Source organism: Esox lucius, chromosome 1 (genome assembly GCF_011004845.1).
Source record: "Esox lucius isolate fEsoLuc1 chromosome 1, fEsoLuc1.pri, whole genome shotgun sequence".
NCBI classification, from domain to species: domain Eukaryota; kingdom Metazoa; phylum Chordata; class Actinopteri; order Esociformes; family Esocidae; genus Esox; species Esox lucius.
Genome location: NC_047569.1, coordinates 35,867,471 through 35,894,764, shown reverse-complemented (window position 1 = coordinate 35,894,764; position 27,294 = coordinate 35,867,471). Strand labels below are relative to the sequence as shown.

The 27,294-nt window shown below is 39.7% G+C and overlaps 1 protein-coding gene across 1 annotated transcript; it reads right to left on the bottom strand.

Moving 5' to 3' along the window:
• Positions 1-900: 900 nt before the first annotated feature.
• LOC105012377 (alpha-2-macroglobulin-like) lies at positions 901-27,294 on the bottom strand. Its single transcript, XM_034290576.1, has 37 exons — positions 27,119-27,294; positions 23,345-23,525; positions 22,984-23,140; positions 22,742-22,794; positions 20,319-20,339; positions 19,986-20,151; positions 19,812-19,896; positions 19,546-19,672; positions 19,302-19,419; positions 17,556-17,665; positions 17,122-17,283; positions 15,978-16,211; positions 15,743-15,806; positions 15,514-15,659; positions 15,234-15,383; positions 14,859-15,008; positions 14,550-14,637; positions 13,656-13,809; positions 13,270-13,495; positions 11,301-11,427; positions 9,753-9,874; positions 9,571-9,622; positions 9,092-9,175; positions 8,811-8,987; positions 6,415-6,490; positions 6,021-6,177; positions 5,757-5,831; positions 5,192-5,354; positions 4,735-4,925; positions 4,274-4,489; positions 4,018-4,139; positions 3,704-3,794; positions 3,522-3,590; positions 3,110-3,215; positions 2,899-2,940; positions 1,154-1,240; positions 901-1,023 (listed from the first exon to the last, which is right to left on the bottom strand). The coding sequence occupies exons 1-37, from the start codon at positions 27,211-27,213 to the stop codon at positions 1,016-1,018; spliced, it is 4,452 nt and encodes a 1,483-aa protein (XP_034146467.1). The 5' UTR covers positions 27,214-27,294; the 3' UTR covers positions 901-1,015.

Here is a 27,294-nt window from a genome sequence, read left to right as displayed (position 1 = left end):
AAAACTGTTAGTGTGACTTGTTACACTACGTTTCTATCTAATTCTTCAAAAGTGCAGATATGAAATGAAAATATGAATGAAAAATTTGTCGCTTCCTGAGTATCAGCATCTATCTGAACCTTGGAACGGAGTGATCATTATCAGGGAGAGCATGTTTTTGAAAATGTTTTATACAATGCCTCTACATGGAATATTGCCTCAAACTGTATTATTGGCTGTTTCTTGCAGTCAGAAAACTATCGTCACAGGCTCAACATTTAAATACACTGGAAAACAACGGTAAGTTTTACTATTTCATGCACTCTGCTAGCCCACCACTTGTTTTCATACAAATGTATGCAGATTGAACTTTTGCCATTTTGGAAATTGTTGTAGACAATCTTCAAATTCGCTTTGCATGACAGACCAGACAGGTGTGATTTGACCGCAAATAAACTTCAGGATAAAATGGAAAGTATTTTTCCTCTGGGATTAGAACCAGCTACCTTTTGTTTTCTTTCCCAAAACATCTGACAACTAGATCGCTCCAGACTGCCACGACAATTAAAAATGTAGGTTCCCATTACTTAAAATTTCAGAGTTTATTAATTAATAATTTGTTATCATGCACAATAGCAGTAATTTCACTGTCCTTTAAAATATGAGTAGACCTATACTTGAAAAAACTTCATATCAAATTGCGAAATGATGAATGGTACTTTCAGACTGATTGATAGTTATTGATAATAATTTGTGTAAGCAAACTAGAATCTCCATATGACAGGCTTCAGTGAGAGATATTAAAATTTGTGTTAAGTTTATAAGTATATTATTTAAAATGCAGAATCCTGAAATGCATGCACGCTTTGACACAAACAGTGACACAACGAATAAACCATAAATTAATAAATAATCACAACATTGATGTGCAAAGCAAGGCTTTATTGAATAACCAGTTCCACTGAGTGCCAGTTCCATGGTACAATAAGAACAGTGTACACAGGTGGGCCATGCTCCGGAATGCATTCCGCTTTCTTCATTTATCTGCAGACACAAAGATTAGTCAGCATTGTCAGGGACATTTCTTGAATTTATGTATTCCTACTGATTAAAAGACTGAGTTCCCATGTTTGAGTGAGAAAAGGAATGTGTTAGAGAGGGGGCTGGTGTTTACCTAGGGCGTCCATGACCAGCATAGGTGGACTAGAGGTTAACTCGTAAATCTGTATAATTTCCTCCGTCTTTTCGTAGATCGTTTGGACTTCAGACAATGCCATCAATGCATTCATAAAGGAAAAATAAAATGTAGTTTTCAGATGAGTACATGTTATACAGGTGATGGTCATAAAATCTGAACATCAAAAAGTTGATTTATTTCAGTAATTCCATCCACAAAGTGAGACTTGTATAATGTATACATTAATTCTATACACACTGATATATTTAAAGTGTTTATTTCTTTTAAATTTGATGATTATAACTGACAACTAATGAAAACCCCAAATTCAGTATCTCAGAAAATTATAATACTGTGAAAAGGTTCAATATAGAAGACACCTGGTGACACACACTAATCAGCTAATTAACCCAAAACACCTGCAAAGGCCTTTAAATGGTCTCTCAGTCTAGTTCTGTAGACAACACAATCACGGGGAAGACTGCTGACTTTACAGCTGTCCAAAAGACGACCATTGACACCTTGCACAAGGAGGGCAAGACACAAAAGGTCATAGCTAAAGAAGCTGGCTGTTCACAGAGCTGTGTCCAAGCACATTAATAGAGAGGCGAAGGGAAGGAAAAGATGTGGGGGAGATTCAGAAAGAGTGGACTGCAGCTGGAGTCAGTGCTTCAAGAACCATCACGTACAGACGTATGCAAGACATGGGTTTCAGCTGTCGCATTCCTTGTGTCAAGCCACTCTTGAACAAGACACAGCGTCAGAAGCGTCTCGCCTGGGCTAAAAACAAAAAGGACTGGACTGCTGCTGAGTTATGTTCTCTGATGAAAGTAAATTTTGCATTTCCTTTGGAAATCAAGGTCCCAGAGTCTGGAGGAAGAGAGGAGAGGCACAGAATCCACATCGCTTGAAGACCAGTGTAAAGTTTCCACAGTCAGTGATGGTTTGGGGTGCCATGTCATCTGCTGGTGTTGGTCCACTGTGTTTTCTGAGGTCCAAGGTCAACTCAGCCATCTACCAGGAAGTTTTAGAGCACTTCGTGCTTCCTGCTGCTGACCAACTTTATGGAGATGCAGATTTTTATTTTCCAACAGGACTTGGCACCTGCACACAGTGCCAAAGCTACCAGTACCTGGTTTAAGGACCATGGTATCCCTGTTCTTAATTGGCCAGCAAACTCGTCTGACCTTAACCCTATAGAAAATCTATGGGGTATTGTGAAGAGGAAGATGCGATACGCCAGACCCAACAATACAGAAGAGCTGAAGGCCACTATCAGAGCAACCTGGGCTCTCATAACACCTGAGCAGTGCCACAGACTGATCGACTCCATGCCACGCCGCATTGCTGCAGTAATTCAGGCAAAAGGAGCCCTAACTAAGTATTGAGTGCTGTACATGCTCATACTTTTCATGTTCATACTTTTCAGTTGGCCAACATTTCTAAAAATCCTTTTTTTGTATTGGTCTTAAATAATATTCACATTTTCTGAGATACTGAATTTGGGATTTTCATTAGTTGTCAGTTAAAATCATCACAATTAAAAGAAATAAACATTTGAAATATATCAGTCTGTGTGTAATGAATGAATATAATATAAAAAGTTTCACTGTTTGAATGGAATTACTGAAATAAATCACCTTTTGATGATATTCAAATTTTATGACCGGCACCTGTATAATAACACATATGTGCAAATGAATAAGAACATTTTATTTCTCAGCATTTATAATGGAGCTCACCAATATCACATGGGAAGTCATATTCTGTCTCAGCCTGGTCACCTGGAGGAAACAAACCATGTTACCTCTCAGTACAAAGGGATGAAATCCTGATCCGAGATAATGTACTCAAAGGCTAACTCAAAGTTTTACTTCAACGTCCCATTGGCATAAATGTTGAATTTATTTGAGAATGAAAAAACATTTTGTAGAGGATTAGATATGAATTTACTTGGCTGGTAGTAGTCATAGATTTTGACCACAGCTGGTTTTAGATTCTTTACTGGGAGCTGCTGAACGATGTCTAGGCTGCAGTAATGAGGCACGGCTGATTGTAACTGTTGGGAAAAAAAATCACAATTATGAAATGCACTAAAACAGAAATGCTTCACTAATATACCTCACTATATGTTCTGTGTCTAAACAATATACAAACATGAGTAGCTAACATACACCATATACTGTATGATTACCTTTAAATATTATTTAGAGTACCATCACATATTGTTCAACATGTACATTGATATCATAGCAGTAGTTGTGATACTATAATAGTTACTGCAGTGTACAAATTATGTTTGTTGGTTTCAATGTATATTCATGTAAGTCTACATTTAAGAGCAGTTGAAATGGGTAGTTCTCACCCCTGTCAAGTACAGTAAAACATGGTCATCTTTGGTATCGACACGCTCCACAAGAAGGTAATTCTTCATCTGTAAAGACCAGCCATTCACAGATTATTCCTATTTTGACTACAGAAACTGAGCTCTGTTACATCCAAGTTTACATGTAAAATGTTAATTTAAGGCCTATTACAAAACCTCACCTCCAACAAGGATTCTGGGACAGGGGAAAAGCCAGACAACATTTTCATATCCACTATAATCATATTGGTGCTCTGTTCTTTTCCTCCATACCTGTTAGAGAAAAGATGGAGAAAACCATAAACCTACAGAATATTCAAGTGTAATTTTGACTAAAGCATAACAATGAAAGAACTCGAGTGATTTTCAATTTAGAAATTATTGGATTCTGTCCAGTCAGACACACTGCATTTAGCCAGGGAACAATTAAAAATACGTCCAGACAAAAGTTTGTTAGATTAATAGACTCTCATTTCACTCAGAAAATCATCCTTACTGGAATTGAAGATTCAGCTTGACTTTTCTCTTAGTGTCGCTGTTACACTCAACTTCTGGTATGACCTGAATGCTGAGCGATGTGTCAACTGTAGGAGTAGGGATGTTGTAATGCTGTGACAGCTAGAAAACAACCAAATGAAATCAGTTAATCAGCCCTGTTCATATTCAACTACATATTTAACAGCATTTTTAAATATATCAAATACTTAACATAAATGCCTAGGGTCTAGGAGTAAATGAAGGATTGGGCTGACCTGTACTGAGGCACAAGCACTGCCCTTCACCTCCACAGTGTACTTCCCAACCACATCCTGCAGCTGGCGCTCCTGGTAGAGAAGCTTGTTGTTCTGGTTCACATCAAAGACATGCTGTCCCCCACTGGGAGATTTTACTGTCACTGTGCTGGAGCCCTCTTTACTGAACACCTTGGTGGAGTACAGAGACAGGGCCTGGAGGGCCACCACTGTGTCCTACACACACACACAGACACACACAGACACACACACACACACACACAGTGAACAAACAAAAGCAAACTCAGCCTATTATCTGTTATCCTACTATCTGTGATTTTTCTTTGTGCCTCTTCTCTGTTCTAATCCATTAATTCTGATGATCTATTTTGGATGCAAGGTGTTTTGTAGATGTAGTCTGATTGTAGTCAATCTCAAACAGGCACATTGTCTCACTACCAGCACTGCTGTTTTGGACTCACCTGTGTAGAGGAGAAGCCACCATAGGAGTTCTGCTGCTTCACCAACCACCTGACTATGCGGGAGGAGTAGCCCAGATCAGCGGTAGACAGAGGGGAGGCACTGAGGGACGCCAGCAGAACATAGGAGCTGATCTCCACTGCCAGAGAGGCTGAGGTCTCTGAGGAGGTCTGGGTCCAGTGCAGGAGACCCCCTGAGGAGAACACACATGCATAGACACATCAACACTCATATACCAACACACACACTACATAAACCTAATCAGAGAACAAGGACTAATGATTCATCAGACACAGAATACTAAGATCTTCTCTAACCTAAGTTTAAGACTAAAATGTGACTTTGGTGAAAAGCTGTGTAAGATGCATTTTATCAAGAGTATTTTTCTGTGATGTTGAGTAAAGAACTGACCAATGAGGTCTAGTATTCAGGGCTACAGTACAGAAGAGCATGTCTCACCCTCTTGTAAAGCCATCTTGTCCAGGTGCTGCAGAAGCAGCGTCCGCATCTCCATGTCTCCTGCCAGGGTAAAGGTGTAGGCTAGCAGAGCAGTAGTGTAGGTGTTGGACAAATCACTGGTGGAGTTCCTCAGACAAGACAAGCTGCTGTTCACAACAGGATCCTTATGCAACACAAAATGTATATTATTATTAGAGTCCTGAAAGTGACTGCATTTATCTTCTGTTCGGTGCCTAAAATGAACCAGATCATTCAGCAGTTCAGCAGCATTAAACGTTGCTCTGGATTAAATAAAATTACTAAAATGTAAATGCAAAATGTGGTTTGCTGTTATGAGAATAGGCAGGTGGAGAAAATACAGACTCTGTGCTACACCAGGGCTAGGGGGTGCTATAGCCAAATCACAAATCTGCGTAGCCCCAGTTAAGCCCCCTCAAGCATTTTTGTATTTATTTTATAAAACATTAAGTTAATAACCAGGTATTCTGTTAGTACCTCCTCGGTCAAACTCTCTCTTAGCACTGGGAGAGAAAAATCCCAGCGCCAAGCCTGAGAAAATACTTACTGAAACTGACATGTTGCTCTCCAGCATTGAGGCAGTTATGTAGGCTGTAAGAGTTACTTCATCAGACACCCCACCCTAGAAAACATTATGCCAAAAACAAAACCTTGTGAACATCCTTTACATAGCATGGTTTGTTTAGTGGGTTATGGTTTGTATGGGTCAGTCTTTACATTAGCAATGTAAATAAACAGACAAGGGTTGACTGACAGACTGACCAAGGACCCAAAATAAATATTTTTTCTTTCTTTTATTTAATAGCTGTACCTTCATTCGGTTGTTAAAGAGTTCCCCAAGTCTTAGGAAACAGCCATTTTCTTTTTGTTTCTCTTCCAACCATGTCGTGGTTTCCTTAATTTTTAAAGGATCTATATAGATAAAAGACTGTGCCTTGCTAAAGGATCTCAAGACAAATGCAGTCAGCCTGTGAACAAAGAACATGTGTGAAAACTTGATTTGAATGTCTCACTATACACCCATAAGAAGCCATAAATACAATTTGAATTTGCATCATTCATATCTTATTTCAACTCCTGTCAAATTAACAGTCTCCTGCCATAAAAATTTTTATCGAATTTGTTAATATTTGAAAGAAAAATGGCTTCCAAACAAATTCTTATATTGCTTAAGTCATTAGTTGAAATACAATCCCAGTTCTCACCAAGTGTTTCCAGATCCTTGGCCAAATGTGCTGTAGGCCCCATCTGAATGCTTGTAATTCAGCTGCCTTTGGTAACCTGAGTCATTGACAGTTAAAATGTATTTTTTTTTATGTTTATCTCTTTTCCTCATGGCCATTCTGTTTGGCTAGTCTTTTTCAAAGAGAGATTCTGCCTTCAGCACAAGCTGTTTTTAACATACTTATTGATGATTATGATTGTAACAGCTCTGGGATTATGGTTTATTGAAGCTGTGCATACCCTTCAAGATATGTTGAGTTGCGGGTGATGTCAATACATTTACATAAAAAGGAGTGGCTATGTATCAGAACAGTGATTCTAGAAAATCAGGAAATCCTTGTCTGGTGGGAATTTTTTTTTTTTATAGTTGAAATTAAAACAAATTAATAACGCTTTAGAAAAATGTATAAGGCAAAATAAATCTTTCTGGAAATGTATGAATCTTTTCAACATTATTCATGTCTGTGATACACCAATCAGCCATAACATTATGACCACCTGCCTAATATTGTGTTGGTCCCCCTTTCACCACCAACACAGCCCTGACCCATCGTAGAATGGACTCCACTAGACCTCTGAAGGTGTGCTGTGGTATCTGGCACCAAGATGTTAGCAGCAAGTCTTGTAAGTTGCAAGGTGGGGACTCCATAGATCAAATCTGTTTGTCCAGCACATCCCACAGATGCTTGATTGGATTGAGATCTAGGCCAAGTCCAAACTTTAAACTCGTTGTTGTGTTCCTCAAACCATTCCTGAACCATTTTTGCTTTGTGTCAGGGGGCATTATCCTGCTGGAAGAGGCCAATGCCATCAGGGAATACCGTTGCCATGAAAGGGTGCACATGGTCTGCAACAATATTCAGGTAGGTGGTACGTGTCAAAGTAACATCCACATGAATGGCAGGACCCAAAGTATCCCATAAGAACATTGCCCAAAGCATCACACTGCCTCTGCTGGCTTGCCTTCTTCCCATAGTCCATCCCAGGGCCATGTGTTCTCCAGGTAAGCGATGCACATACACCCAGCAATCCATGTGATGTAAAAGGAAACGTGATTCATCAGACCAGGCCACCTTCTTCCATTGCTCTGTGGTCTAGTTCTGATGCTCACATGCCCATTGAAGGTGCTTTTGGCAGTGGACAGGGATCAGCATGGGCGCCCTGACTGGTCACAATTTGGCCCCTGTTAAAGTTGCTCAGATCCTTACACTTGCCCATTTTTCCTGCTTCTAACACATTACCTTTGAGGACAGAATGTTCACTTGCTGCCTAATATATCCCACCCACTGACAGGTGTCATCATAACAAGATTATCAGTGTTATTCACTTCACACATCAGTGGTCATAATGTTATGGCTGATCGGTGTATGCCTTACATTTCAAAAAATGTATAATAATTAAAATATTAAAATATATGTAATGTAGTTTCTTGCAAAACACTTTGGCTACTTCTCTGAACATTCCTTTTTCTGAAAAATGTGTGCAGAGACTTAGATAATTCTGTCTAATTTGTCATAAATGAATGAGTAATCAGCAGTAAGCAATATAGATTCTTTCTTCCTGTCCCCAATACATCTATTGTAGTCTGTTGAGTTGTTCATTTGATAGATTTAAACGAAAAGTATTGAAATTGTTGTCAACCATGTAATCTCTATTTAAATAAAAATGCAACATGTAAGGTGTTCGTCTCATGTGTCTGGAGGTGAATTAAAATATCCCACAAATCTACGTCATGGTGAGGAATATAGTTTGCACATTTTCATACCTTATAGTTATTTTTCATTTGCCTACATAATCAATTGACATTACAGTTTTGTCATATTAAAAAGCTGATGAAACTGGATTTCAAATCCGGCTTCTTTTACTGCAAATACAAGCTGATTATTTTTTCCATGGCCTGCATACTCAAAAGAGACATCACAAACTGAACGTATTTGGGAAGCTCTCTTTGAAGGTGTCTGTGACTAACAGATGTATAACTGTATATCCAGTCATGTGTAAATCCATAAATGATGTCCTATTTCATTTATTTCCACTGACTGATTTTCTTTTTATGAACTATAAATCAGTAAAATCTTTTAGAATCTTTGTAAATTTGAATGATATAATGTTAGAATGAAATAATTAAGGCCTTTGAACAGTTTTGGGGAAAAAAAGAGAGATGCCTTTGATGTTGGTTGATTTTTATCTTGTGAAAAGCAATTATGTTGTTGTCTTTAAAGTTACTGTTACTTAGGTCTATCAAAATCTGGTCTATCTATAAAATATTTTCTTAACTGAGAAAGTTTTTTTTTATTGAGTTTTTTAAATTGAGATTCATCTAGTTTTCAAAATCACTGAAGATCATTCATTGATTGAAAGCAGTGTAGACTCTTACCACTAGTGAGAAACTTGGTGGCCTTGTCTCTGATGGCTGAGGTGAGCTGCTCTGTGTTCCTCAAGTACTCTAGGATGTAGATATTGGGGGCAAGGAGCGCCATGTTCTGCTCTCCGCACCCATATGGCATCTGCAACAGTCCATCCAGGTTCTTGAGGGCGCGGCCCAGAATGTCCCCTACAGAACACAAGCAACATGCAAAACCGCATGAAGAGGGATTGCTTTTCACAAACTAAATCTTTCTAAAGCCACCACCCAACCAGTACAATAACATATTTTACCCAGGACTGAGACTGAAGCTCGAGCAGATCCTTCTACCACAATCATGGGCAGTTGCAGTTCCACCTCCTCTGTCAGAGCTTCTCCTGTGGACACATGACAACATGACCAAACAGAGCCAGAGCAAGGACAGATGCAGGGGCGAAAAGGGGAACTAATTATATAGGGGCCTAACGTGTAGAGGGGCCCTCGAAAATGTTTGAATCTTGAATAAAGTGGGGAGGGGCCCTCAGAGACTGCCTGTGTACAGGGCCCAGAATGTTGTGCTACACCCCTGGACAATTGTGTTTATATGACATAGAAACCAATTGGATATGTTTTACCATGGAGGAGATCAGGTCAATTCAATATGTAGTTCATTGAAATGAATGTAAATAATAACCTAAATAGAACAGTGTTGGTTTCTTGGACCCAGATCACGTTTGGTGCTGTATTTTAATTCAATTCTGATGGATTAGATGGTTGATACTGCAGTACTGACCAGATGGACACAGCAACCAGTTGTAGGTTTCAGTTTCTTCAGTTCCTTCAGCCTGACAGAGGGATTCATTTCCGTCAGAAGCAGTAACAGTACTGTAAAACTAGATGGTTTCTGTGTAATAGTTGGTAGATGTGACAGAATAGTCCCAAGACATTCAAATGTTTGACTAAAACAGTAAATACCTTCACTAGCAGGCTCCGTGTGACTATGTCAATGCGTCCTCTCTCTGGTACACTCACAATCTCATTGTCACAAGCAGCATGTGACTGGACAGCCTCTGCACTAATGGTCACATTCAAAACCCCTACAAAAACACATTGACAGAGACTGGAACATCAAAGGTCAGCACACAGTACATGTACAGATAAAACAAACTACAATAAATGAACCAGAAGTTTTGGTTTTTGTTATTAAGGTAATTTAGCTTTCAATGTACAACCCTGTTTCCAGAAAAGTTGGGACGCTGTGTAAAATGGTTATGAAAACATAAACCTAAGATGTGCAAATCATTGGAACCCTATATTCAATAGAAAACATATCAAATGATGAAACTGAAACATTTTATTGTTATTGTATACGCCAACAAAAGACTGGAAATGTTGTATAATCCTGGTGGAATATCACACAACTAAAAACGTTAATTGGCAACAGGTCAGTAACATGATTGTGTATAAAAAAGAGCATCCAGGAGAGGATGATTTTCTCAGAAATAAAGATGGGGAGGGGTTCACCACCCTGTGAAAGACTACATGGGCAAAAAGGGGAAACAATTTAAGATGAACGTTTCCCAACATACAATTGCGAAGAGTTTGGGGATCTCATGAGCTACTATACATAATATAATTAAAAAAATGTAAACAAGGGACAATGCCGAAAACTAATATTGGAATGGCAATGGGCTCAGGAACACTTCCGAAAGCCATTGTCTGTGAATGCAGTTTGTCACTGCATCCATAAAGGCGTGCCTGTAAATCTCTACCATGCAAAGAAGAAACCAGATATAAGCCAGATCCAGAAACGCTGTTGTGTTCTCTGGGCCCGAGCTCATTTAACATGGACTGAGGCGAAATGGAAAACTCTCCTGTGGTCTGACAAATGAAAATTTGAAATAATTTTTGGGGATCATAGATGCTGTGTCCTTCAGTCTAAAGAGGAGAGGGACCATCCGGCTTGTTATCAGGGCACAGATCAAAAGCCAGCATCTGTGATGGTATGGGGGTGCATTAGTGCACATGGCCTGGGTGATTTGCACATCTGTGAAGGCACCATTAATGCTGAACACTATATACAGGTTTTGGAGCAACATATGCTGCCATCCAGACAACATATTTTTCAGGGAAGGCCTTGCTTATTTCAGCAAGACAATGGCAAACCACATTCTGAATGTATTACAATAGCATGGCTCCGTAGTAAAAGAGTCCAGGTGCTAAACTGGCCTGCGTGCAGTCCAGAACAATCAACCATGTAAAACATTTTGCGCATTATGAAACGAAAAATATGACCTTTTTTGAAACATGTTGCTGGTATCAAATTCATATATATTTTTCCAAAAACAACAAAATTTTTCAGTTTCAACATCTGATATGTTGTCTTTGTACCAATAAAACATAGGGATTATATGATATGCACATCAATGCATTATGTATTTATTTGCATTTTACGCAGTGTCTCAACTTTTGGGGAAATTGGGTTGTACAGTAAGCATGGTTAAATGGTGACTTCCATCTTACCAAGGGCAGAGGGTGACATTGTCCAGCTGAAGGTCTTTCGTTCATTGGCACACAAGCATGATGAGTACTGGACGTCATTCAAGGGTGTGAGAGTGTAGTCCAATGAGGGAGCTGGAGTCACTGCAACCTGTCAAATAGGAACACTGGGAAGATGACTTGGAAAACACAAGAATGACACCTAGCTAGAGTAGGGTGGCAAAACCTAGTCAATGCAGGATTTTTCTCCATGGCCAAACAAACAGTAGCTTTGTATCTGGTTTTGGAGAGTAGCACTTAATAAAATATGACCAATGATTACTTATTACTGAAATTGCTTGACTCAATTGTATTGTTAAAAATAATCACTTATCAGTTTTAGGGGAGAATGGACTTATTAGTTAAAATCCAGGATGGGATGTGTAATAATTTCAATATGAGGAGAGGCCATCAATCTAATCCAAGTTCCAAGATCCTTGTGATCTTTTCCTGCTGCACAATCGAGAGCATTCTGACTAACTGCACCACAGTGTACCGATTTGAAGGCCCTGCAACGAGTGGTACAAACTGCCCAGCACATCACTGGTGTCTAGCTTCCAGGCTTCGCAGACCTCCAGTGGAAGCAATGTCTGTGCAGGGCCTGGGACCACCAGGGACCCTTTACATCCATGCTACAAACTGTTTGCCCTCCTACCATCAGGCAGGAGGGTCTTTATGTTCTCGCACCAGCAGGTTTTGGAACAGTTTCTTTCCATCTACTGTAACCCTGCTGAACTCTGTGACCCATCACTAACTATACACACCATTTGTACTACTGAATCTGTCACTTTACACGCCTTACCAGTCTGATAAGGACGTTTTCAGTTGTCTACAGGTACGTGTCATTGCTGCTATTCCGGCATTTCATTTAGTACACATCGACTTGCACCTTAAACTTGTCTTCATTGCACATTTAGAACTGCCACTGTCCTTGCATTTCTCTTTTGTTGCATACACATGTCTACCTCAGGAACCACATTGCTGCTATCACTACATTTCAGTTGCACAAGCTACCCTACTCCTTCAATTCACCTCGATTGCATATTCAAAATGCCATTGAGAATTGCCACTTGTACCTGCACAACTATTTATCTCATTTGCACATACACTATACTTAATACCTGTAAATGTTCTGTAAATCTGTAAATGTTCATATATTTTCATACATATACTTAATACTTTTCTACCCTCCCCTATCAAATCTAGTCAATTTAAGTAATGATATTGAAACATTGAGGTGAAGGATTTTTGAATTTTTGCAGATTTCTGCAATTTTCATAGCTGAAAGTGACATTTTAAAATTGTGTCATTCTTTTTTAATAAACTGTTGTATGGTGGGAGTATTGATAAACAATTACTTGTGTTGAAAATATTAAAAGGGAAACTACAATTCAAGCCAATCTCTCAGCTCAAACCATGTAATAACTATAATTTCAATTTGTTTGGTGGATAACTGGGAATGGTTGTGCCTGGTAAGCTAAATTACATGGAAAATACACCACAAAAATACTTTCTGGATGTTGAGACATCTAGATTTTACAAGCTTAGACTCCACAATACAGTACTATTAAATCCATCAGACTAGCACAGAGGTGTATAGTATGATTCAGAACAGTACAATAATGTACAGAACATATATTTTTTTAAATCTATAATTTGTTTGCATTTGGACTGGTCCAGACCTGCTCGTCAAAACTGTGAGGGAGACACTAAAACTGTCATCCTCCATGCAATGTCAAGAATGACTTCTGTGCTTCTACATGAAGAACTTCCTTCAGTCTGGCACAAACACTTAAACCCTTTTTTTATTTAATTTTTTCACTTTTAGACTTTGGTCTTCCTGGTAACATTACAAAGGGTAAGATATACTGGTGTTAATTACTACACTAATTACTGAAGGTAAGTGACACAATATACATCAGTGGGCTCAACAGTCATGAGGTGGGGTACATACCATGATGCACTTGGACAGGTAGTTGAAGACAGTGGCCTTCAGGTCAAAGTTCTCTCCCCGGATGATGGAGTAGGGCAGGGTGATCTCCAGGAAGAAGGGCTGGAAGACCGTGAGCTCCACTGGGGGAGCCAGACCAAACCCACCGGGGGCCAGGCAGAAGGCCTCTGTCTCCCAGGTGGTGATGGTGTCTGGGACTGTCAGGGACACGTCTGCTGATCCAGACTCCCTGTAGTACAGAGGTCAGAAGTCACACATTTACTTACAAAGAACAATGGAGTGCAGGTAATGTTGGTTTTAAATGCCTTTTTATATCCTGAAATTAATAATTACATATCTACGTGTTTTGCTTTCAGTTGCAGCATGAGCCAACCTTGTCGTGTACTTACCCTACTTCCACAAGGTCCCATATCCACGTCTCAGGGAAGAAGGTACGCATCTGTACTATCTGTGCTGTCGGTATGGGTCTACTCCGATCCGAGTCAAACTCTTCCATCAAGGAATACTCGGGAAAGCTTTGGAGATATGTTCTGTAGATATCAACTGAAAATACAGGAAAACAAACAAGTGAACTAATGTCTAATGTGACCTTTCTATTCTTGAGGCTTGTTAATGGTTTGCACCTTGTGCACCTTATGGATCCACCACTGTTATCTTCTGTGGACCTCCAGGCCTTTTTGTGTTGCAGAGCTCATCAGTACATTCTTTTTTTCTCAGAATGTACCAAACTGTTGATTTGGCCACTCCTAATGTTCCTGCTATCTCTCTGATTGATTGATTGATTTTTGCAGCTTAAGGATGGTCTGTTTCACTCATATTGAGAGCTCTTTAAACGGCATGTTATGGGTTCACGGCAACAGCTTCCAAATGCAAATGCCACCCCAGGAATCAACTCCAGATGTTTTACTCGCTTAATTGATGAAGAAATAACAAAGGAATAGCCCACACCTGTCCATGAAACAGCTTTTGAGTCAATTGTCCAATTACATTTGGTCCCTTGAAAAAGAGGGGGCTACATATTAAAGAGCTGTAGTTCCTAAACCCTTCTTCCAATTTGGTTGTGAATACCCTCAAATTAAAACTGAGAGACTGCATGTTAAGGCCATATTCATTATTTAACTGTTGCTTGAATATATTGGTAAACAGCCAAAATAAAAAAACCTGTGTCAGTGTCCAATTATTTCCAGACCTAACTGCATATTGTCAGAATAAAAAAAACTATAAATGTCCTTTGGACATTCAACACTTCTGGCAAAAATAATAACAAGCGAAGGGAGTCTTACCCGAGGAGTGATAATATTCTACTCCCTGGAACTTCACGCATGTAGGTACTATGACAACAAGATTTGTTGCCAGCTTCAGTCCTAATTTCTAGAAATGACAAGAACAAATAGTAAGAGAGCAAGAATTATTGTGATTATACACTGCCATGGTAAGAACACTGCTTCATTCTGTTTGTGTAATTCCATAAAATTGTACACAAGGTGAAAGCATGGAAAAAGTATTTTGGCTAATTGGATAATTTCTACAAGAGTTGAAAGAGTGTTTCAAGACAAGCTGTTTTCATTCAGTCAAAACATGCCACAACTTACCTTAAACACTTCATAAGCAGTGTTTTTCTCCCAATTAGGTCTTGGATGGGGCAATATATATCTTCTCAGGCGTAATTGCAAACAACCTGAGGGATCTTCAAGATCATAATCAAAAGAATTTGCCTCTGTGACTGGTAGAATATCAAATATCTGTAATGGTTTAATAAGATAAAGGTATTGTGGGGAAAAAGAGAGAATTGATCAGTTGCAAACAGTGGATTTTTCAAATAGCGTCTTTAGAAATGAGCCCAGCTGGCTGAAAGATCATTGAGAACATTAAAATGTATATTATATAATTTAAAATATTATTAACCTTTAGGTGCTGCTTTCTATTGATTAACAGTTTTATGTAATTTTCTCTCAGAGATCCATTACCTTGCCAGCATCCAGTCTCTTTCCCGGCTCCATGATGTGAACACTCTTGTCCACAGCACTGAGACCACACAGGGAACCAGGCAGGGCAGAGAGCTGCAGGGTGTTCTTCTCCCCTGGAACTGCATTGGAGGGAGAGAACTCCACTGACACCTGGCACAGAGGACACATGTAGTTTAGTGGATGTGGAAAGCACACAGTTACAGGTTGAATAACACAGTACATTATATCTAAGTTGATGTCTGTAGGTACAGATACCTTACATTTACTGGAAGCCACACACCTTGTTTCTGAAGCATTTCTCAGTGGGGAAGTTCATGCTGTGGGCGATGATAGTCCCACTGGGTAACATGCTATACACAAGGATCTGTACCACCGGTGCCATCTCTGGAACCACTGCCAGGTCAAAGGTGACTTCACCCTCAGTTACTGCAATGCAAGAGCATGTCATTATAGTCACGCACCTTACAGCACGTTACATGACTATAACAAAGTAAATCACCCTCCCTCACCAGAACTGTCCTGCATGATAACCTTCCTGTATCCATGATCAACTATCGCCCCTCTGGATAAGGCCTGGGAGAGGAAATTAAGTTATGAGTATTGGTTGGTTGACAGTGCAAATAATAATTATGCAATGAAGTAAAATTTCCTTTCAGATACCAAATCATTAATAGATCTGGGATCAAGGAAACAAGGGATAACTAATCCATTAAAGTATTGGAACACAGCCCTGGATCTACTCACCAGGTAGATGACATCAACAGCACTACTGGAGGCGGTCTCTCCTACGATGACGTAATGGACGGGGATTGACACTTCCTGCCCACATGCCAGTGTTTGGTCAGTCTTCTGAATATCCAGGTAACTGGATGTTTTACTGTCAGGGGCAGCAGGTCGTATCACTGAAAGTATATGCTCTCCTGTGTCAAAATATGGGGTCCTGTATCCAGATAAATACAATTCTGGTGTGCTGCTTATCTGGGGGGAAAAAGGAGACATTATCAAATTGACATAATTTAATTCTTATAACAGTCAAAAACTGGAAAAGGTCATGAGAATTAAAATGACCTAGTAAGCAAACTGTCATCTTTAAGATTTTGAAATTCAGAAACAGTGCGGTTCTGAAATAAAGTTTAATAGACATATCATTGGAAAAATTTAATTATGGACGTTCAAATGCATATTTTCTTTGTAATTGATTTTAAATACATATTTTCTTTGTAATTGATTTTATTGCAGAGTTTCAACTGAACATATATTCTGATATCCATCACTATGTGAGGTTTTGTTCGGTATAGATTTTGCTTTTGTTTGTGAACGTAGCCTGTTCTGTTTGGTTTTGTCCTTTGATTTCAAATGTAGCTTGTCCTTTTGTATTATAGTTTTCATCTGTGTCTTGTTTGCCCTTCGTTGCGTCCCTATTTAAGTTCCTCCTTCCTCATTGTTTCTAGTTGGTTGTTGTGTGTTCATGTGTCTACAACTGTGCTGCTTGAGTAAATTACACTTATCCATGCCAAATCATGACACATTAAAATATTTTCTTAATTCCATTTAATAGAAGAGGAAATTAACGATTCCATAAAATAAAGGAGACATTTAAAGATTGTAATATAGAATATATATTTTTGTTCTCATCTGTCACTTCAATCAAAAAACCACTTCAACAATAATGTTCTCGGCAACAGCTGTGTGACAGTGTGATACTAGCAAGCAGACAGCAAATACTGTCCTTTTTCTTTACTTGGCAAATAAAAATGGTTTCATTACAAAAAGCTTTGGTCACAGTTGGTAAAACTCACTCCATCCTCATCCATATTGTTTACAATTTGACAAAGCTACGTTGTAATTTGGTAGAAATAACTTTAAAGGTCTGTGATATCACACTTACTTTGAGATCAAAATCCTTGTTAGGCATTCCAGATGTGTTGAGGGAGAAACTGGCGATACCATGAATGTCTGTGGTTAGGTGACGTGATGATAGCCACTCGAACCCAAGCAGATAAACTGACATGTCGGATATTGGCGTGTCATTGAAGTGAACAGCTTTAATCTGAAGAAAAGCAGAGGGAGGGATTATGCAACCAGGTTATTGTAAGGTTTTTATTTTTCATTTTTCCCCCTCAAAGATTTCAGTTTGGTTTTCAATTGAATTGTTCACATTATAGATCACATTAAAAGTGGAAAAGGTTCTGACATGATTTATCTTTGTCTTATTCTTTTGCATCACAAAAACCTGCCTTTTTTTCAGGGGTGGTTGGACTTTTTATATCCACTGTAAGTCTGGGTGAATTCTGCATATCAGATTGATGTAGTTTGACATACCTTGCCCTCAACAATTGATCCATGTTCATATATTTTGGGTGTGTCGACAAATGAGAGCATTCCTATAACATAGGAAAATGTGAGGCGTTTTCTTTCAGATCGTATAATACCTGTAAAAGGGGAACACATTGTCAGGTGGCACATAGGGTTAGAACATTCAAGAAGCATCTCAAAGCGTCCTGGCTTTTCAGCAGTCCTGGTTGAAAGAGTCCCAGATTTCTTGGTAATTCCCTAGGATTACAGGGATCTTACAAACGATATATACACTCACCTAAAAGATTATTAGGAACACCTATTCAATTTCTCATGAATGCAATTATCTAATCAACCAATCATATGGCAGTTGCTTCAATGCATTTAGTGGTGTGGTCCTGGTCAAGACAATCTCCTGAACTCCAAACTGAATGTCAGAATGGGAAAGAAAGGTGATTTAAGCAATTTTGAGCGTGGCATGGTTGTTGGTGCCAGACGGGCCGGTCTGAGTATTTCACAATCTGCTCAGTTACTGGGATTTCCACGCACAACCATTTCTAGGGTTTACAAAGAATGGTGTGAAAAGGGAAAAACAGTATGCGGCAGTCCTGTGGGCAAAAATGCCTTGTTGATGCTAGAGGTCAGAGGAGAATGGGCCGACTGATTCAAGCTGATAGAAGAGCAACTTTGACTGAAATAACCACTCGTGACAACCGAGGTATGCAGCAAAGCATTTGTGAAGGCACAACACGCACAACCTTGAGGAGGATGGGCTACAACAGCAGAAGACCCCACCGGGTACCACTCATCTCCACTACAAATAGGAAAAAGAGGCTACAATTTGCACAAGCTCACCAAAATTGGACAGTTAAAGACTGGAAGAATGTTGCCACGGCCTACCTGAGCATTGTTTCTGACCATGTCCATCCCTTTATGACCACCATGTACCCATCCTCTGATGGTTTTTTCCAGCAGGATAATGCACCATGTCACAAAGCTCGAATCATTTCAAATTGGTTTCTTGAACATGACAATGAGTTCACTGAGCCCCCACACTCACCAGATCTCAACCCAATAGAGCATCTTTGGGATGTGGTGGAATGGGAGCTTCGTGCCCAAATATACTTCACGCTGTGTACGGATACACAGGACGTCTTCCACTGGTATCCTGCGTCCGTACTTCATGCTCCCTATAGGCCTTGAGGGTACGCATACGCGGGCGCAATACCAACAGAACAACAGGACAGAAATCGTGGGGCAGTTTACCCAAGATCCTCTAAGGTTCTGCGAGATGAAACATTGAAGTAGTAGTACACAATGAATAAGTATAATGCACCATCTTCGTTGGCATTGCTGCTTCTCTTTTTTGTCGTTTTCTTGACATAGAATAATAGCAGTACATACTCCTCTATCGCCGTGTTTATTGTGGTTGTACAAAATGGTCAGTTGTCAAGGTATTTCTGGGCAGGTAGAAAATGTTCTGTCGCGGACTGCATCCTTGTGGACATAGCTTTAAAATATCCGTTTAGACAAAGTATGCAGGGGAGTATCTTAGCAGTGCCGCTTGCGTAGCGTTCGCGTGCGTACATATGCACGCCTCCAAAAATGGAGTATATCGTGACCTTAATTGCCCTTAAGAACAAAAAAGGCAGTCCTAACCATTATGATACAATTAATTATAATGAATAGTATTTTGCAGTATTATACATTTTTTTTATTATTAATGTATACATCAGAAAACTGTTCCGTCATCTGATGTGATGAGTGACTTGCCTGTTCCCTGCTCCTCTACTTTAGTACTAAATAAAAAATTGTCACTGAGCAATTTCTTGCTTTCATTCTTGAAAGCTAACAGGTTAAAGACATGAGAGGCACATCCAGTTTGGTCCATCTGAGAAAAAAACAAATCCAATTGTATTATAAATTGGGGAATCTACAAACATTGATCAGAAAGAACTCAATTCAACCACATTAAAAGACAAAAAACTGTCCTTGTGTGTTGGGAAAGCATACAGACCTCAACTGATTCTTTGTGGCAAGGTTGTGGATAATTGATGTTGTCATTTCCTGAGGATGTATAATACTCAAAGGGCCGGCACAACTCTACCTCAGCTATACCAGGTACAGGTTGCCCATAGGTGTACCTGATAAAAAACAACAACATAACAATTCATACATACAAGTTGTAGGCTTTACTCATTGAAAACAAATGTTTACTGTGTCAGATGTAAATGTACTGTAAAAGTCAGCATTGAAGTGTCAGGATTCAAACAGGAGACTCACTTTGCACACACTTCCACTTTATACTCCTCTTCACCAACACTGATCTCATCTCTGAGATTTAATTTGATCTCAAACTTTGGCAAAACTAAAGGTAAAAAGACAGCAGTTATCACATTTGGCTGAACCATTCACATAATGCTTCCATGAAATGTAAAGTAAATTAAATCAACCTACCGTACTGTTCTACTTTAAACCTGTGGTATATACTTTTCCCATAAATCCAGACAACAACTTTATATGTTCCCTCGGGTGCTTCAGAGTTCAAGGGGTGAGAAAGCTGTAAAATCTTGCTACTGGATGTGGTGTTCAACCACTGTCCAATCCTGTTTTCATTTACATCCTGTTTATGAAGGAATGGAATGTCTTAACACAAAGCTGAATGGACATCTTTAAACGTTCTACTACTGTGGGGTATATTATTTAATGATAATAAGGTACATGAATATTGCACCTTTTTACAACTGTATTCATTATAAAGTGAGGAACCTAGTTATATTTTTACTGTACCTCAAGTTCCACAATGCTGTACTGTAAAAGACAAAAACATGCCAAAAAGTTATGTTTTATAATGATAACATTTTATAATGATAACGTTCAAATGAGTATAAATACGTAGGAGATTAAGGTGGACAAAAAATTTGCCTGATTCTATTCGTGACAATGATATACTTGGGGTATCTACTCAAATTATCAGACTAGAAGAATGTGGCCTAGCAAACCTCGTTTCATTTCCCTCCATGTCTACTTACAATAATGTTCTGCTCACTGGCAAATGGCGGTGATGGGAATTCATGCCATTGATTGCATGTCAGCATATTTTCATATGAATGACGCAAATATGATTTGGCTTGATCCAGCAAAGTAAAGGATTAAGTATCCATCCATCCATCTTCTTCCGCTTATCCGGGGCCGGGTCGCGGGGGCAGCTGTCTAAGCAGAGATGCCCAGACTTCCCTCTCCCTAGACACCTCCTCCAGCTCTTCCGGGGGGACACAGAGGCGTTCCCAGGCCAGCCGGGAGACATAGTCCCTCCAGCGTGTCCTAGGTCTTCCCCGGGGTCTCCTCCCAGTGGGACGGGACCGGAACACCTTCTCGGGAAGGCGTTCAGGAGGCATCCGGAACAGATGCCCAAGCCACCTCAGCTGACCCCTCTCGATGTGGAGGAGCAGCGGCTCTACTCTGAGCTCCTCCCGGGTGACCAAGCTTTTCACCCTATCTCTAAGGGATAGCCCCGCCACCCTGCGGAGAAAGCTCATTTCAGCCGCCTGTATCCAGGATCTTGTCCTTACGATCATGACCCAAAGCTCATGACCATAGGTGAGAGTAGGAACGTAGATTGACCGGTCAATCGAGAACTTCGCCTTGCGACTCAGCTCTTTCTTCACCACGACAGACCGATACATCGACTGCATTACTGCAGAAGCTCCACCGATCCGTCTGTCAATCTCCCGTTCCATCCTTCCCTCACTCCTCCACTTGAGGCAGGCACTCTCCACCAACCTGAAGTGGGCAAGCCACCCTTTTCCAACTGAGGACCATGGCCTCAAATTTGGAGGTACTGATTTTCATCCCCACCGCTTCACACTCGGCTGCAAACCGTCCCAGTGCATGCTGAAGGTCCTGGTTTGAAGGGGCCAACACGACAACATCATCCGCAAAGAGCAGAGACGAAATTGTGTGGTCCCCAAACCTGACACCTTCCGGCCCCTGGCTGCGCCTAGAAATTCTGTCCATAAAAATTAAGAACAGAACCGGCGACAAAGGGCAGCCCTGCCGGAATCCAACATGCACTGGGAACAAGTCTGACTTACTGCCGGCAATGCGGACCAAGCTTCTGCTTCGGCCGTACAGCAAAGGAGCCAGGACCCCATATTTCCGAAGCACCCTCCACAGGATGCCGCGAGGGACACAGTCAAATGCCTTCTCCAAATCCACAAAACACATGTGGATTGGTTGGGCAAACTCCCATTAACCCTCCAACACCCCATAGAGGGTATAGAGCTGGTCCAGTGTTCCACAGCCCGGACGAAAACCACACTGTTCCTCCTGAATCCGAGGTTCTACTAGATTAAGTATTTTTTATGAATTCATGAAGCATAACTGAGTAAGAGTTTGATGAATTACTTTGTTTTTTAGAATTATGCAAAATAAAAAAGAGATTTTATTGCAACCTGGGTATGACTATATTAAGGCTGAAGTTCAGATATGTAGATTATAAGTAAAATGACAGATTCCAGCTGTACAGCATACATTTTTAGTTGAGTCTAAAAACTTTGTTAATCACAAAGTGAATTACATTCAATCACTATTGAATGAAATTATAATTGTATGTATATACATGTTAGTGGTATTATAGGAAAATGAATGAAGGAATATAAACAGTCAAAGGATGATATTTTCTCCACCCCCTGTATTTATGTGTGTGTGTACATGTCCTTGAGCAGCCTAGCTATAGCCCATATTTCAACATATGTTTTTATTAGGGGTGGGTTTCAACTCCATGAACCATTGATTGATGTTTGAAAGCATTCAAATCAGCCCACTCAGGTCCTGTGACTTTAGCTGATGCACTTTTGCCCCGATACAATCTTCAACTTTGAGTTGTTTGTGTTGACTGACCAAACAGTCAGTCAAGGCTACAGACAGAGAGCATGGAGAACATCAGTTTTATCACTCAATGATTTGGGCTTACCTTATTTAGTACCTCAGGTGTAGTGTTTAGTGTTTTTTACAAAGTAATTTAATGAGATTCTGATTTCTGATCGCACAACTAATTTCAATCAATATCGTCATAGGACTCAAGTGGGGGTAGACTACTTGTAGTTTTCAGAGTGTCATTTGTTAGATTGAATCTAGTTTAAAATACTAATCTACAGGATGTCTAAATAGTTAGTTATATTAAAGGCATTGGTTTAAAATGTAGCACTCACCAACTGATTCACAGGTCTAAAGCTGGTATCCAAGGTGATGACTCTAAAATGAACTGAGAAATTTAAAACAGGAAGCAAACAGGAAGTTAAAACTAACAAAGCATAGATACTCTATATTCTACTGCTGTGAGCATTCAGCAGGTGTGTTTTAACTCATCATACCATTACATGTTTTCTTAGTGAGACTGAAAACTGAACAACAAATGATCTTCCCAACTAAATATTCCTCAGACAAAAATTACCTATTTGTCCTGGGTTGTATATTGGTTTGTCAGTTTGGACAAATGTAATCGGGCTGTAGGGTTTGATCTTGACCTTTCTCTCCTCTGTCGAGACAAACGTTTCACCACAAACCTCCACCTTTAACTTGAGTATCTTTTCTACCTGGAGTTGAGGTGCCTGTTTGACAAACGATATGGACCAACACACTGGTGAGATAATAAATAGACCATAACAACCAAAAACAGATATAAATTCAGCCTGAACCCCAGACACACACGGATATGATTCACAGTGTGCCATTTTACACGATATGAGAAATACACTATTATTTGAACGGCATTGCACGTTGATCTGACTGGGACACAAGAGTATTGGACTGACCTGAAACTGGAAACAGCGATGAAACTCTTGATCAGAACTCTCCCTAAGAAGGGTTGAGTTCTGTTCATCACCAATCAGAGATATGGTCATAACAAGGGTCTCCTTGGGCTGCAGAAGGCTGGCACAAAACCTGGCCTCCAAACCTGCCGGGATCACTGCAGGAATAGTTACCAGGTAAGACCTGAAACGCACACACACACACACACACACACACACACACACACACACACACACACACACACACACACACACACACACACACACACACACACCCACACACACACACACACACTACTGTCAGGAACAAATTATGTTTCAACACAGGTTTGCCCTCCTACACAGCACTATTATATGCACTAGCACACCAATACAATAACGGCTAATTTCTCAGACCCTAAGGAAGCATATTTCCAGAATAACATCACCTAATATTGTCCATTGAGTATGGGTTCTAGTATAGCAAGCAAACAAGTTTATTTACATAGAACAATTCTTACATCGAAGCAATGCAATGTGCTTTACAAAGAAAATAATATATAGAAATACAATAACATAAAAACAATTACTCAAATGAAAACATCAAAACAAATGAAAACATCATAATAATAAAAAAGAAATACAATAAGAAAACATATAAAGATTAAAAATGGGATAAAAACATAAGAAGCTATAAGGCTAAACAGTGTGGTTAAGTGCTCCATCATAGGCACGTGAAAAGAGAAGTGTTTTTAACCTGGATTTAAAAATTAATACGTTTGGGGCACGTCTAAGATCTTCTGGTAGTTTATTCCAGTTGTGTACAGCATAAGTGCTAAACCCAGCTAGACCATGTTTAGTTTGGACGCTAGGGTCTACTAGCTGACCTGTGTTCAGGTTTCTATTCTTCTAACATATCAGAAATGTATTTGGGTCCTAAATCATTCAGAGATTTATAAACTAAAAGCACCACTTTAAAATCTATTGTGTAACTGACTGGAAGCCAATGCAAAGATGCAAAGCTGTTTTACAGTCTTTTTTGGGAGTCCAGTTAAGAGGCCATTACAGTAGTCAACCCTACTAAAGATAAAAGCATGGATGAGCTTCTCTTGGTCTTTATGGGACACCAAGTCTTTCATTCTGGCTATATTTTTTCGATGATAGAATGCTTTTTTGATGACCACTTTGATATACAAGGTCTGAGTCTATCAGAACACCAAGATTAGGCCCCGGTTTTAAGGGCCCAAGAATCCAGCTCTTTACTAATACTATTTTATTTGCCAAACACAATAATCTGGTTTAATTGTGGACAATTTTGGTTCATCCAGGTGTTTATGTGCTCTATACAGTGACACAGAGAGTCTATTGAGCTGTTGTCATATGGTTCGAGAGCCATATATATTTGAGTATCATCGGCATAGCTGTGGTAGTTAATGTTGTTGTTCTGTAGAATTTGGCCCAGAGGTAGCATATAGAGATTGAACAGAAGCGGTCCGAGAACTGATCCCTGTGGAACTTCGCATGTCAAAGCCACCCTATCAGATTCATGATTACCAATGGTGACAAAGTAACTCCGGCCATCTAGATAAGATCTGAACCAATCAAGGACTACCCAATTTTCCAGTCTATCTAGAAGTGTTCTATGATCTACCGTGTCAAATGCTGCACTGAGATCTAATAGAACTAGAACTGTTATTGTATCCCAATCAGTATTCAGCCTTATATCATTTAAAACTTTGATCAGGGCTGTTTCAGTACAGTGGTGAGGTTGGAAACCTGACAGATATTTGTCTTTTACACGATTTGTCTATTGTGTAAAAATCTTGAGGTCACAAAATTGCTGAGTTGATTGAAGACAATCTTCTCAATGATCTTGGCTATAAAAGGGAGATTTGCGACAGGTCTCTAGTTGTTCATTATAGATGCATCCAGTGTTCTTTTTTTTAATAAGGGCTTAATGGCAGCTGTTTTTAGAGACGTGGGGAAAATGCCTGATTGCAGAGAGCTATTAACTATTTGCTGTAGGTCCATTTTCATAGAGTAAAAAACTGTTTTAAATAAGTCTGATGGCACTGTGTCAAGACAGCAAGTGGAAGCTTTAAAATGTCGAAATGTTCCTTCTAGGAATTTTTGATCAATTCTATTACAATGCGACATAATAACCAAGTTATGTCTTGGTGGTCGTAGTGACGGTACAGAGTCCTTGTTAGACTGTATAGTTCTGATGGTCCATCTAATACTAAAGAAACAGGCAAATTCATTAAATTTTACAGTGGACATTAGTTCTGATGCTATCTCCTTTATTGTGTTTGTAACCTTGTCAACCATGACAAATAGAGTGCAGGTATTGTTGATATTCCTGTTGATCGTTCCCGATAAATGGTGCTGTCTGGCCCTGCGTAACTCATTGTTGAAGCTACCAAGGCTTTGTTTATAGATGTCATAGAGAATTTGAAGTTTAGTTTTCCTCCACTTACGTTCTGGGATTGGGTGTGATTGAGGTGTAGAGGGTGGGAGCTGTTGTGCCCCCGTTTGGGACAAGGACAACTTCTGGAAGCATTGGGTGATTTTAGTTAGAGGGTCAGGAGAGGGGGGGGTGGATACTCTGCCTAATGGTACTGTTCTTCATGCTTATCTTGTTTGGAAATGGCATTCCAAGAGCGTGATGCATGTTGGCACAAAGCAGCCAGCATCCCATCATGTTTGGATGAACCCATCGGATCAAAAGTGGTCTTTACAGTTCCAAAAAATATTTAAATTGTCAATAAACCTTATCCTGTAGTTGAGGCATGCTGATGTCAGACACGTATTCAGCCCAAGGAGTCTACTAAAAGATTCAATTCCTTTCCCCAAGGTTGGAATGGGGCCTGAGATGAAAACATGTTGTTGAAAGTTGTTTATTTACTCCAGTAGCATAGGAAAATCCTTTTTCAGGATCTCAGAGCCAGTTTTCCTTTGTAGAATGTCAAAAGACCCAGTGTGGATAATAATGTACATGTTTATTGGATGCGTAGAGAATAACTGGCAACATCTCTATTAGCTCTCTGACCGATGTGTCAGCCATGGTTAGGTCTTCAGTCTTTGCCATTCTGATATGCTTGGTTATGTAGTCCCCAATCAAGGTAGTATCTGGCTTATCAGATGTGGAGGTATCAAAGTTTCTTTCCCTAGTCCTATCAGTGGTGTTAGGGCTTTTTCTTGGATTTTGGTTAGCCTTAATGCTAGTGTTGTGGTTAGCTTCCCAAGTTTCATTTACACACATTTCGTTCTGACTCAGTGGATCATATCTGTTTTGCTGTGTAGTTCAGGTGGTGGATTGAGGGTTGGTGCTCTCTCATTTGATTTCTTGCTGGATTTGCCTCTGCGGCGTACAACGTCAGACCAAATCCCTGCTGGAGTCTCATTCAGCCGTTCGCTCTGAAATTGCTCTGATCCGTTCACCAGTTTTGACTGCGTTCTATCAAGTTCTATCAACAGCTTGATCCGTTCCTCCTACAGCTGTCTTAGCTCCTCCATCATAAAAAAAAATCACTCAAAAATACTAAAGAACTATGCTGAGGTACTCTTTTGAAAATTACATACAATTGTAAAAATATGATTAAAACAAATATAGAACAAAATGTAACAAAGGTAATAGATTTAAAGAAGATTAAAAAAAGTAAGAAAAGAAAGAGGCTGGCTAAAGGCAGATAGTAGGAGAGTTGCGATATGTGACTAACAGGCATGAAAGCAGGAAGCATAAAGTGTGTATAGAAAAAGGTATTGGTGATATGATAACTAAATTCCAGGCTAACTTACGGTCTTGGTGTTTCTTGAATGTCTTGACACACACAAAGCTGGTGAAAATAGGCAAAAAGCATCCATCTCCAAACCTGAATCCCAGAGGGAAACATCACTAAATTAGATGTTAATAACACAAGTCAGACTGTGTTAAAATGCTGACTCTCCCCACACCGACAACAAGGGCATAGCAG

What these genes read in the sequence shown, in the direction of transcription:
- LOC105012377 (XM_034290576.1), bottom strand. Translation starts at nt 27,213, where the DNA reads ATGTTTCCCTCTGGGATTCAGGTTTGGAGATGGATGCTTTTTGCCTAT. An exon ending in ACAGCATTGTGGAACTTGAG is followed by an intron (nt 20,152 to 20,318) that starts GTACAGTAAAAA and finishes CTTCATAAACAG; the next exon opens with GATGTAAATGAAAACAGGAT. An exon ending in ACAAGGATTTTGATCTCAAA is followed by an intron (nt 16,212 to 17,121) that starts GTAAGTGTGATA and finishes TTTTCCCCCCAG; the next exon opens with ATAAGCAGCACACCAGAATT.